Below are 12,829 nucleotides of genomic sequence, written 5' to 3'. Positions count from 1 at the left end.
GGGTTACATTGGCTGATTTTCAACCTCCTGGTCCCTCTCCAGTCAGCCAGGACTGCTGCAAAATGATGGAGAGTGGCTTGGTGAGCACTCCTGCCAGCTCTTTCAGCTCTCTTGGGTGCATCCCATCTGGCCCCATAGATTTGTGCACATTTATATGATGGAGCAGGTCTCTGACCATCTCCTCCTGGATTGTGGAGGGATTGCTCTGCTCCTGATCCCCGTCCCCTAGCTTAGGGAGTTTGATTCCCTCAACATAACTGATCCTGCTACTAAACACTGAGGCAAAAAAAGTAATTTAGCACCTCAGCCTTTTCCTTGTCATTCATCATTATGTTTCCTCCTGCATCTGATAGTGGATGGAGTGTCTCCTTGGTCTTTCTTTTGTTGTTAATCTATTTATAGAAGCTTGTCCTGTTGTCCTTTACCAGAAAGGCCAGATTAATTTCTAGCTGGGCTTTAGACCTTCTAATTCTCTCCCTGCATAACCTCACAGCATTTCTGTAGTCCTCATGAATGGCCTGCCCCTTCCACCAAAGTCCACCATAGATTCTCCTTTTCTCCCTGAGCACCAGCCAGAGCTCCCTGTTCCTCTCTGCCCCCAGCTCACCCCACAGCACATAGGGATGGCCTGCTCCTGCACTTTTTGTTTTGTTTGTGGGTTGTTTTTTTTTTTGGTTTTTGTGTGTGTGTGTGTGTTTTTGTCGTTGTTGGTTTTTTTTCCCTGGTTGCTGTTTTCTTAAGGATTAATGCCACTTCAGCAGCAGTTTTTGATAGTCAGGAGAAAACTGAAAACTGTTTCCTGCATAACTGTCAGTTGCTGTAGTTAACTATACAATTATCAACTTTTCTTCTTGTTTGTATCCTCTAGATGGTGCTTGTGTGTCACTTTCTACACTAAATAAATCATGCGGCTGCTAATCAAGCTTGGAAATGGATTTGAAGCACTGCATTATAGATCATTAGGAGCAGAGGGTTGTCATGGACACATTGGGTGGTTACCTGGTCCAAGCCTCCATCAGAGAAAATGGTTGATAAACAGGACAGAAAAAAAATCTTATTGCACATTTGACTGGAATTTATGAACATTAAAATTTGATTGTATTTCCTCTGTATCATATCTTAACATGCTGATGATGCCCAAGGGTTCACCCCTTCTGTGCCCACTTGTGCATGGTGGCAATGGAGTTACAAGGTACACAGCATGTCAAGTGTATATCTAAAAAAGGTAAATGGGAAACAAAAGGTTTGTGACCACAATGGTATTTCCTAAATGTTGGAGCACCATGCTTGTCCATGAACGTTGCCAAAGGTCCCAGCTTACAAAAATCACAGCAAGATGGGAGCATACTTTTGGGCCACAGGAACAGAGGAAATTTCAGTATAACAGGCTGGTGCAGGGAGGGAAAGGAGCAAGTGTTCTGCCTGATGAGCAGAGAAAGTGGATAGCTCTGAGTGGGAGGGAAAAAATTCTGGAAATAAAAACCCTCCCCTCAACCTTCTATTATTCCATTCTTTGCTCTGATTCAGTAGAAAAACGTACCTAGAAGTACTGAAACATAATAGACCTGAAATTCTGACCATCCTTCTCCTTTACTCAATTTCAACAGTATTAATTCAATTTTTGGATAACCAGTAATCACAATTCCCTCAACCCAACTTTCTCTACCCACGTCCACCTGGAACCAAAGAAGTAATTTCGTTTAATATTTTGCATACATGCTCTTCAAATATTTGCAGACAAGCAACCTGGCTAACCTCTGTTTGGACTCCTTATCTCAACAAGTTTCAGTCCTTAAAATCTGTCTCTTCCCTTCCCCACACCTTCTATCTAAACTTACCTGGGAGTAGTCATCAAACATGCTCTTGGGCAAACAGACTGACTGTTTACCCAGATCTCTGCTGGACATGCACTGGGATTTGCTGGGGAAGCTGGCCATTAAGTAGGAAGACAACAGAGAGCAGCTCTGCTCTGTGAAGAATTGCTCCTGCTTCAGTTCTTGAACTTACAGACATTTACAGCCACCCCGCCAGGGAGGTGTGCACCACTGTGTCAGTGCAAAGAGGGTGAAAACTTGGAGCTTTTCCAATGCAAGAGCAGAAACCAATATTTTTTAAGATCTAAAAAGCCTTCTGCACACAAAGTGCTGTTTGTTGTGTTTGTTGGTTTGGTTTTTGTTTGTTTGTTTTGTTTGTGTTGGTTTTTTTCTGGTTAACATTATATATGGAGGAAGCACCACCAAAAGACTGTAAATATGATGGCTAACTTTTCACCAGCTGAGATAAGACCCTGTTTTTATAGATGGGGAAGATATAGTGACTTTTGCCCAAGGATACACTGGAGATGGGGAGCAGGGTTTACGAGCTTGCCTCCTGTCCGAAAATACAATTTTCCCCTTTGGCCTGGGTCATGATCCTGGATTGTATCCTTTCCCTCTGCAGGTCATGTGGCCAAGTGGCCATCTGCAGCTCTGTCAAGTTCCTTTATTACTAATAAATTAATTCACAAAATTACACTGCATTGAGAATACCAAATCCAAGTCATTTATTTATTTATTTTTAATGATCACCTTAGTGCATTCAACTTTTCAGCATTTTCTTGGCTTTATAGCTCAATGACATCTCCATAGCTATATCAGCTGTAGAAACAGATATGCAGCCCCAGGTTTTGTGGTTGCTCAAACTTCCAACAGTAGAAATCCCAATTTCAGAAGGAAGGAAAGGAGGTTTAAATCATTTTCATCTGAATTTTTAAAGGGCTGATTCGTAAGCCTGATTTTCAGCAAGCAGAGCACATACAATCACTTTCTGTGTGTAAACAGGCGTGTCTGCAAAACCTCTGGTTTCCCTTGCTCCTTGTTAAAAGTATATTTTAGAAAGGGCCAGGGAAATCACAGGCTTTTAAGCAAATAATGAGGGAGTAGCACAAAGCAGTGCCCACAGCCCCAGCCGTGCCAGCTGCAGCCCCTGCCATCTCTCTGCCCACGGCTCTCTCGGGTACATCCTGGGTACATATTTGCACTTCTGGTGCCTTCTCCTTCCAGAGCTGCTGGAGCATGTAGGGCAGGGGCAGTCCCTGGCTCCACCCGAGCCTCCTGCCTTCCCATATTCACCTCCTCTTGCCCAGAAGGCAAGAACAGGGCCGTGGTGAGTGGCAGGGCTGGCAGGCAGCCATGGCCAGGGTGGCGGCAAGGCTGTGCCAAGAGAGAGCGGCAGCGGCTGGGCTCGGGTCGAATAGGAATGCTATCAAGTATTTGAAGCAGGACTACGAAGCCCTGAAGCAGCAGTGCCTGCAGGCTGGCACCCTGTTTAAGGATGAGGAGTTCCCAGCTTGTCCTTCAGCACTGGGTTATCGAGACCTGGGACCGTACTCCTTCAAAACCCAAGGCATCATCTGGAAGCGCCCCACGGTAAGTGAGCTTTAAAACTGCCTGGTTTGCTGGGTTCAGATCTAATCAAAGCCAAGATCCATGCTAAATCAAAGGCGACCCTGAATATTCACTATTCCTGCATGATTTTTTACTTCTGTCTTGCTTTGCCTCTATGGTTAGCAGAGGCAGGACTTGAAAAAAGGGATGAGAGGAAGAAATCGACATCTTCTAAGCATTTCAAAAAGCAAAAGTCCTGTAAGTGTTTCATGGGAACCTCCTTCCTCCCTGTCCATCCCAGCTCTGTGGAACTACAGGTCTGGGGTACAATCCAGAGGTGGATGCAAAAACCCTTAATGTATCCAGACAGGGAGCAGAACACATCAGGAGCCACTGACCATCAACTGTAATGGTACCCACAGCATGGTCCTGCCACAGTACACCCCTGGAAATCAGGCTGATACTTAAAGAAAATCCTCTGCCTCACTTCAAGCTATCTGTAACAGTTAAAGGGCAACTGTCTGAAACTGTTATCACCCAAATACATATATTCTATAAACGGCCTTTCATTAAAAGTAATTTTCATCAGTGAAGATCAGATGCTGAATTTTTTTAAAATGAAAAATCTGAGCCTCAGAGATTTTTCTGCACTTCCATCTTTCAGCCATTTGTTTCTGTCTCTACTCTGCTCCTCCTTTGCCATTTCCCCCTTCCTTGGAACATCAAGAAATATTGAAAAACAGGGAAAGAAACGAAACCCCGCAAACAACTTAGTTCCTTCAGGTGGGGAAAATTTGAGGCCTTCGATTTTTATTATTTTTTTTACCTGGAAAGTGAGAAACGGAAACTTGGATGTTTAATAACTCCAAGTTTCTACCCTGGCAACCCCATTTGTCCATTAATACCTCACTCTGGCACCTGGGATGTTCAGGCAACAAGTACTGTGGTTGTTCCTCTTGGCTTTGCCTGTTCTGGGAGAACAACAGCCTTGGAAAACTCATTAAATTAGACTGTGCTTCCTCATGCAAGAATGACGTCCCTGCCACAGTCAGAGGCACAGTCACAAGTGTCATGTGGCTGAAATCCAGAAGGGTTAAATGTCCCAGCCCTGCCTGCATGGGACACCTCTGCCCTGCCAGTACTCAGCAGAGTATTTGTCTATAAACAAGCAGTTTATGGACATTTAACCCACAAATAACAGGACCTCCTGACTTGTCTCTATGCGTGGGGCAGAGCCCAACCACGTTGTAAGGCAGCACAAACTCTCTGCTTTGCCCTCCTATGGAGAGATCTGGATCTGACCTACTTTTAAAGCTGGTGGATCACTCCCTTCAGAGCCCTGCTCATTGCTTGGACTTTTTCAGCCAGGTGACAGGTTTCCATCTGTGAGCTCTGCCCATGATCCCAGGCTGATGAAATCATGATTCATGGGTTTACAGTAAGAGGTGGAAATGCAGTTGTGTGAAAGGTGTATGTGGTACTTGGCAGTGGCTCAGAAAGGGCAGGTGTCTAGGTGACTAATAGTCTTATGCAGACGACTGCCACCAAGTGCACTGCTTTGAGGGAGGAGAGGACATGAAGCCTTTTCTGCGTGGTAGGTAACCTACTCCTGACTCTGATTCACTGACACAGCTGGCCAGCTGGATAACCACAGAAGCAAAGAGGATGTAGCTGAGATCACACCTACTTCGAGAGGAGATTCACAGACTAGCTCTTCATCTCTCTCTCTCCCTCACACACACACACAGACACACACACAAGTTCTGGCTCAGTGATAGAGATGGTCAGAGCTGACAAGTGTGGATGTCTGGGAGAGCAGGCAATGGCCTAAACCTTCCTCAGCACCCATCACCAAGTTAGGCTTACTATAAACTACCCCTTGTTGCCATCCAGAAGCTTATGGAAAATTCTCAGGAGAAAGGGAAGGGTTTTGCCTCTAGAGAGGTGGTATTAACTTATATAGACCATGAATTTTTGGAGGGCTCAAAGGTGGGACAGGAGGGACAGTCAGTGCCTAACCTACTTGAGCCAAAGGGCTTGGAAGGTAGCAAGGGGCCACTAATACAAGCATTTGCATGGTTGGAACATCCCCTGTGCCTGTGGCAATGAAAACCCAGCATAGCTTCAGTGGCAGAGCCAGCAGTGGCAACTGCAAACTCGTTTCCACTGCTTGAGCCAAGAACACTGCAAAATAAATTAAGATAAAAACTCTGAGGCTGAATGTTCACCTCTGTCCCCACAGTAGCAAAAATTCTCACCAATAGCATTGACAGTCTCAAGTAGAAAGGGACTTCAGGATTTGCCTCAAAAAAGTACATGCACTTTTCAATTTAATAAGGCAATATTCTTCTGACATTATGTTAACCAGGTAGAGGACAAAGGATACGTTGTTTAAGAAATATTGGACATGTTTAGTTTTTTTATTTTTTTGAACCTTCACACTGAAACAATGAACATGAAATGTGGACTTTTCAGACCAGAAAGTGTGATGCATACTTTGAAAACGTGTCTTTTCAGGAGTTATGTGGCAACCCTCAATTTATAGTTGGAGGAGCGACTCGAACAGATGTCTGCCAAGGAGAGCTGGGTACGTACAGGGGTGCAGCGCTTCTCAACTTCGCTTCGGAAGAGGGGTGGGGGGGAAGCTTAATTTAAAAATTTCTCATATATGGGCCATTTCATCAGCACTGTCTCCTGAGGGTTGGAAAGGTGATTATCCCTCTGTGGAACAGAAGACTGTCTTGCTTTTTATCCCTTGAGATAGATCTGGACAACAACATAGTCATGAGAACATTTGCCCTGGAGCAGGGTTAGGGTTAGGGTTCAAGGACTCAGGGGACAGAGGGCACAGAGGAAGTTTCATCCTGTAGCCTTGTCATTAGGGATTTTTATTTGGGAATCAGAGTAAGTTCCAGCAGCAGTTTCACACAAAACAAGCAGACAATTATCAAGAACCAGAGCAGGAACTGGTTTAGTACAGGGACCGGGGCTATTTGCTTGCAGGGTTGAGTTAGAAGCGAGGACCACTTTATTAATAAATAAGCAAAGCACATAAACTTTGTAATACTACCCATAACAAGCAAATTGTTCTAAGCCCTTCATGCTGAATGCCCCCTCTGTCTTGCACTGCACTTGGTATCTAGCTGTGAGCAGGGGCAGGAGTGGCCAGGCACTGGGCACACTGGGCAAATGCAGCCCTGAATTAGAACCCGATGCTGATGAGATGCCTGTCAGACATCACTCATCCTCTTCTGGAGATGCATCCTAGAAAACTTCTCTTACTCATTTTTCTCCAGCACTTGCCATTGTCTAAATAAATCTCCTGTACAAGTGACCAGAAGGGAGCTGTGAGGGGGCTTTATTCCCTCTTCAAAGAGCTGCTGCAGCAGCCACATTTCCTGCCTGCCTCACTGGTAAGATTCAGCTCCAGAAGACAGCAGCAGCAACCTCTCCTGACTACATATAGGGGTGAGAAGGCTGAAACTCTTGTAATGGGAATTTGATAGATTAGACACAGAGAAATCAGCCTTTCTCCCTCCTGTGCTGCTCACTGCAGTACTCCTGACCTTACTGGTCTTCTAAACCATCCGTTGTGCAAATGAGATTCAAACAATTTCTGCAAGTCATTGGAGATAAATAATACCTGTGCTAGTCCTGTAAACACAGCACTATTAAAGCAATTGTTAAAAAATTCCATGGTGTGCAGGCCTGTGCTCCAAATGCTAAAAATAAGATGCCAAATAATATACTTGCTCCAAGATATTCATGTGGTGGATGCTGGAACAGAGTATTGGGAAATTACTTACTGTATTTTAGGAGAATGGTTCAGATAAGTAATAAAATCAACATTTCTTGTCACCTCAAATTTGGGGAGTTTCTACAATAGCATACAAAAATAAAGATCGTATTCCTGAAGTAAAACTTCATTTTCCTTGACAGTTTACAAGCTAGAGGGATGAAGAATATTACCTGCTCCAAAACTAGAAGAGGTCAATGCATTATCTGTGTTAAGCCCAGAAACTGAATGCAAATACCCTGAGCCCTTTTTTATTTCTGTCACCTCCTGACTGTCTCTGTGGAGTCCCAGTCTTTTTTGCCTAATGGGCTTTCATTAGAGAGCAAAATCCATCAAATAGTGGGAACAACAGAACAGGGCCCAAAAGCCTCCAATGAATCTGCAGATGATGCCTGGCTCTGGGCTTACACAAGCCAGGCTTTGGTGGGCAGTATCCTAAGTGCTGGTCCTGAAAGCTACCCCTAAAACTAGGGAAAAAACCCCTAGTACCTGATTTTGCTACGAACTTTCTTTTCTTTCTTATTCTCTAAAAAAATATTAAAAAATGTAATCCACTTCTATTTCTGCAAGGCTGCTTAAAATCACTCCACACAGGTTGACCCTTCACAAAAATAAACTTCAGAATACAGGCACAAGACTTACCTCTTAGTCTTCAGGTATTTGCTTTACATCTCTGAGGCATACTATGTTTTTTTTAGGTTTTGCTTCAACACCTTGAATATCAAAGTCCTTGTTACTAAAGCCCTCATGTAAAATGCTTCTGTTGAAACAGACCCTGATTACACACTTACATAAGCCATGTATGTGACCCATTAACAACTTCTTTAGGGAAATGCAGCCTATTTTAAATTATCTTCTTTGACATGTTTATTTTATTTAAAAAATAACACTGCAAGTCTGGGTTTATATGGACAAACAAAACAAGAAAACCCAGAGTTAGTCTCACTCCATTAAACTTATTTCATTGACAACAGCGTGAGCTAGATGAATATCAGCTTGTGAAGTTTGATTGGAACTTGAAAGACTCGAAAGAGTTTAAATGTTCTTTGAACCACATCTTTTTGATAGCCTAGTAACAACTTGAAACACAGTCACATAGGCTTAGTTATTAAAGGTGACTTAAGAAGTTTTCTTGCAGCTGTCTGAATAAGTTAACCCCAGAATTGTTTGCAGAAGTTCTTAAGAATCAAGTGTCATATATTTAACTTAAAGAATATAAAACATACTCAAACCTGCTCACTTTAATATTAGCTTTGCAGATCTGCTCCATTTATATTCACGGGGCACCTTTTGTTCTGAAGGCACCCCAGGCACTGCAGGTCCCTGTGCCTGGGCTGTCAGCTGCAGAGGCACCAGTGCACGGCAGCTGAGAAGCCCACCCCCCATGTGCTTTGTGCACATCTTGTCTGACAGGCAAATTTTAGACGGTTATGGGCAGGCTGGAGAACAAACCAAACCCTGACAGCTCTGAAATAAGTCTAAAACTTGTTGAGGGAGGCTTTGGGATTCCTGTAGGCAGAGGGGTGCTTAATAATACTGGGTTTGTTCGCTTGTTTTGCTTTAGACTTTAACACAAAGTCTGATGTTTAACATCTTCTGATGCTCAGACCCATGGACTGAGTATATATGTTAATATATATCTCAAATGCCCATGGGTATTCAAGATCCTTGTTCTAACAGGTAGATTCCCTACATCTTAAAAAATAGATTAACTGACAATTCTGAGATCCCAAAGAGAAGAAACCCCATTCCTTTGCTGAATGCTCCTTTGCCTTTCTGTACCCTGCTGCAGAGCTTAGTTCATTTTTGTAGAAAACTTTTGGAATCTTTTAGAAATTTCAAAGCAGGAAGAGCCTTTGCTGCCAGAAATCATAAAGCTAGTCAGTTAGTTCTTCCTTGATGGTAGGATGCCCCAGATATTGCAAACTCTGAAGAAGGGCTTAAAGCAGAGACCAAATCTGAGATTCAACTCTGCTTGACAAACACAGAAGCAAGAGCCACAGCACTGTATTTGGATCTGAACACCAGGAATTGCTGAAATAGCAACAAGCCAGAGTACAGTCAGGACAGAATTGGTTAGATCTTGGAGCTGGACACTTGGACTTTTGCGTTAAACCCACCATCACCAGGTAAGTGAAGAGCTTAGATGCTGTGCGTCCAGGCACTTCAATGGTAGCTAAAAAGAAATAGAGTGCTGCTCAGTAGCAACTTGAAACTAATCAAATTTCTCATTTATTTTATGGCCTCTGTGAGTGCAGTGTAAACATCATCAATGTAGAGGAGTCACTCAGCTCTCAGGTCACCAAGGACTCAGTATTCTCTGCAGCAATTCGATTATCTCTGTAAACCAGAAGGTGCCTGCGTAGCACTGAGAGCATGAGCCATCTCAGTACATCTCTAAACAACAAGTGATTTTATTTCAAGTACACTAATAGTCCAACTAATTCTCCGAGATCTTGGAGACCTAGACACACAGAACTAGGCTTCATGTTTACCCTTTCAACAAGACAATCAAGGTCAGAACTGCTTGTTTCAAATTTTTAAAAAACAAAACCAAAACAATTTGACTTTGCCAATGTTACAAATTACTTCAGATCCAGGAATCAATCAGACTTCTTTTTAGCACATTCAGCAGCAGCAGCAAACACTGTAATTGGCACTTTTCTGAAACTTGTTCATGAAATATGAGACTGAGCAAAAAGAAGTTTATGTGCCTGTAGACGATTTAGCCTTGCAGGGCTAATGCTGAGAAGTCTTTTCTTTTTTTCATGTATTTTTATAAGCTGAAAGACTACAATTTCAGACACAAGTAGTGAGTGGAAATGCTTTTTGATGTTGTAATTTTTCTGACTGTAACTGTATTGGAAAAACATTCTAATTAAAAATTTAGTTCATTGGTCAATTGGCTTAATTTTCTCTCCCTCCAAAAACTCGGTTCTCAGGAAGGGAACCAAATAGTTTCCTCACAGTCTGGAAGGTTACTTTTAACCTGAAGCTGAATCAGGACAAGTTTTAGTGGTCCTATCTAAGGTGCCTTTCTAGGGAGTTTGTGCTGCCACCTGTACTGTAGGTACAATAATAAATACAACTATGAAAGCTACTGTTGGCAAAATGATTATAAACTTCAAAAAAAGGAGTATGTACTATCAATTTGTACATTTTTAGAACTAGTATTTTATTATGCAGTAAGGCTGAGAAATCTCATTAATAGGCCAGGATGCCACTGTTGTGTACAAGAACAGGCAACCTGAGCAGTTTAGGCTCCATCCTGGACACTCTTCGGTGTGGGCAGATTCTTGCTTCCTTTTCACTTTGTGTTAAAGTCAGTATCACAGGAACCTGAATGTAATACGTTGCTTGTGTAATGGCCCCAAACCATCTGCATTTAGGGCCCCCTCCTGCAAACTTTTCTTTTCGTCAGGTTACTGCCCAGCCCCCAATTCCCATATGGTTCCTTTCTGAGGGCAAGGTTAATATCTGTTCAGCCACAAGCTCAGATGATGGTATTAGGTCTCCAGGTAAGGTTTAGAGACAGGACTCTGCATTGCTTAAGACAGGAAGTAGCTATTTTTAAGGCCAAGTATCATCACTGCAATTCTCCCAACACAATTCTTTCCAGGCTTTGAGTAGACTTGCCCCTCATGCTTTTCTGGGAGGTTAGATTGCACAGTGTGTTTGTGGGAGGCAGAAGTGCCAATTCCACTCATTCTTCCAGATGCTAAGAAGTTAATCCCTACCAGAAGAGAGCTGTAAAGGATTTCACGCTGCATTTGGCATCTTACGGGGATGAGGTTCTGAAATTGTTTAGTCTGAGTCAGGGAAGTAAAAAATGTATTTAAGGAAACCCCTCTCATTTCGCTGATTCTTCTGCTTAATTGTGCATCAAACATATACCATGCTCAACAAAGCCCAGAGCAGTTTCCCCTTCACTGGCTGCAAAGATCTGGCCTGGACTAAGAAAGGGAAACCCTTTCAGGTGTTGCACAGTAGGAGAGCATCAACTCACTAATGCTACAGACCTTCTCTGGTCTCACTGGGGATGCAGGGACACAACAGGGACACCAGGATCTCCACTCTACCACCTTCTCAAAAATAGTCTTCTTTGCAGCTCAGCAGGCCAGGAACAGCTAGGGCAGCAAGAGAGTCTGAGAGCTGAAAAAATGAGTGCTTCAGTTCTAACTTTGTAAGACTTTCCATCTTCCTGCTCTGAAGAGTCACTTCACTGACTTACCACCATTATTAGTATCTCTCCAAGGAAAAGCAGAAATTATAATGGCATGAGGGATAGACCTGTATCAAGAAAAGACTCAAAGAAACAGGTACAAAGCAGGTCTGAGAGTTCTCAGTCTCATTTTTTCCTGCATCTATGTTTTGCTGATCAAGGGGATTCTTAAACTTCCCTACCTAGTACTCTCCCAGTTTTGTTTGTTTTATATATAGGTACTTAAGGCTGAAAGGAACCTTCCAGGACAGTGACCTGAGCCCTTTCCCACAGAACGTAAAATAATTAAGTTGAAGATGAGCTTGAGAAGGTTTTTGTTCATAGTTCTTGGCTGAGGCTTTGGGACTCTCTTCTATTTTTACAGCAGCAACTTTTTCTTATTCCCAGTTTAAACATCTCATGAATCTTTTTTTTTTTTAATATATCTTCTCCTCTGCAAAGAAAATCTTACCTTTCAAGTAAGAGCTCTTTGCCTCAAACAGCTTTTAGTAGCATTTCACCTGTCTCACACTGTGTCTACAAATTTCACTTGTGTAGAATCATAGAACCATAGAATGGTTAGAGTTGGAAGGGACCTTAAAGATCATTGAGTTCCAATCCCTCTGCATGGACAGGGACACCTCCCACCAGATCAGGCTGCTTGTTGCCCCATTCAACCTGGTCTTGAATGTTTGCAGGGATGGAGCTTCCGCAACTTCTCTGGGCAGCCTGTTCCATTGTTTCACCACCTTCACACTAAAGAGTTTCCTCCTTATTTCAAACCTAAATCTCTCTTCTTTCAGTGTAAAAACATTACCCCTTGTCCTCTCACTACAAACCCTTGTAACAGGTCCCTCCCCAGCTTTCCTCTAGGCCCCCTTCAGGTACTGGAAGGCTGCTATGAGGTCTCCCTAGAGCCTTCTCTTCAGGCTGAACAGCCCCAACTCCCTCACCCTGCCCTCATAAAAGAGGTGCTGCAGCCCTCAGATAATTTTTGTGGCCCTTCTCTGAACATGTTTGAACAGGTCCACATCTTTCTTGCATCAGAAGCACCAGAACTGTACACAGTATTCCAGGTGGGATGTCACCAGAGCAGAGTAGAGAGGCAGAATCACCTCCCTGACCCTGCTGGCCACACTTCTTTTGATGCAGCCCAGGATGCAGTTGCTCTCTGGGCTGAGCACACAATGGCAGCTAATGTCAAGCTTCTCTACTACTCCCCCCAAGTCCTTCTCCTTAGGACTGCCCCCAAGCCATTCCACACTTCTTTTGATGCAGCCCAGGATGCAGTTGCTCTCTGGGCTGAGCACACAATGGCAGCTAATGTCAAGCTTCTCTACTACTCCCCCCAAGTCCTTCTCCTTAGGACTGTCCCCAAGCCATTCTCCCCCCAGCCTGGGATTGTGCTGACCCAGGTGCAGGACCCTGCACTTGGCCTTGTTGAACTTCATGAGATTGGCACTGGCC

General features: G+C 43.4%; 1 protein-coding gene across 1 annotated transcript in view; it reads left to right on the top strand.

Annotated features, from left to right (window-relative positions):
* Positions 1–3,170: 3,170 nt before the first annotated feature.
* The window catches only part of CAPN8 (calpain 8), a 31,081-nt gene continuing 21,422 nt past the window's right edge, over positions 3,171–12,829 (top strand). The window contains exons 1-2 of the mRNA XM_009994760.1: positions 3,171–3,407; positions 5,883–5,952. Of these exons, the coding sequence (XP_009993062.1) occupies positions 3,171–3,407; positions 5,883–5,952 (307 nt within the window). The remainder of the gene's footprint in view (positions 3,408–5,882; positions 5,953–12,829) is intronic.

Source organism: Chaetura pelagica, unplaced genomic scaffold (genome assembly GCF_000747805.2).
Source record: "Chaetura pelagica isolate M959 unplaced genomic scaffold, ChaPel_1.0 scaffold2, whole genome shotgun sequence".
Taxonomy (NCBI): domain Eukaryota; kingdom Metazoa; phylum Chordata; class Aves; order Apodiformes; family Apodidae; genus Chaetura; species Chaetura pelagica.
The sequence above is the reverse complement of the archived record's forward strand: the minus strand, read 5'-3'. Positions and strand labels throughout refer to the sequence as shown.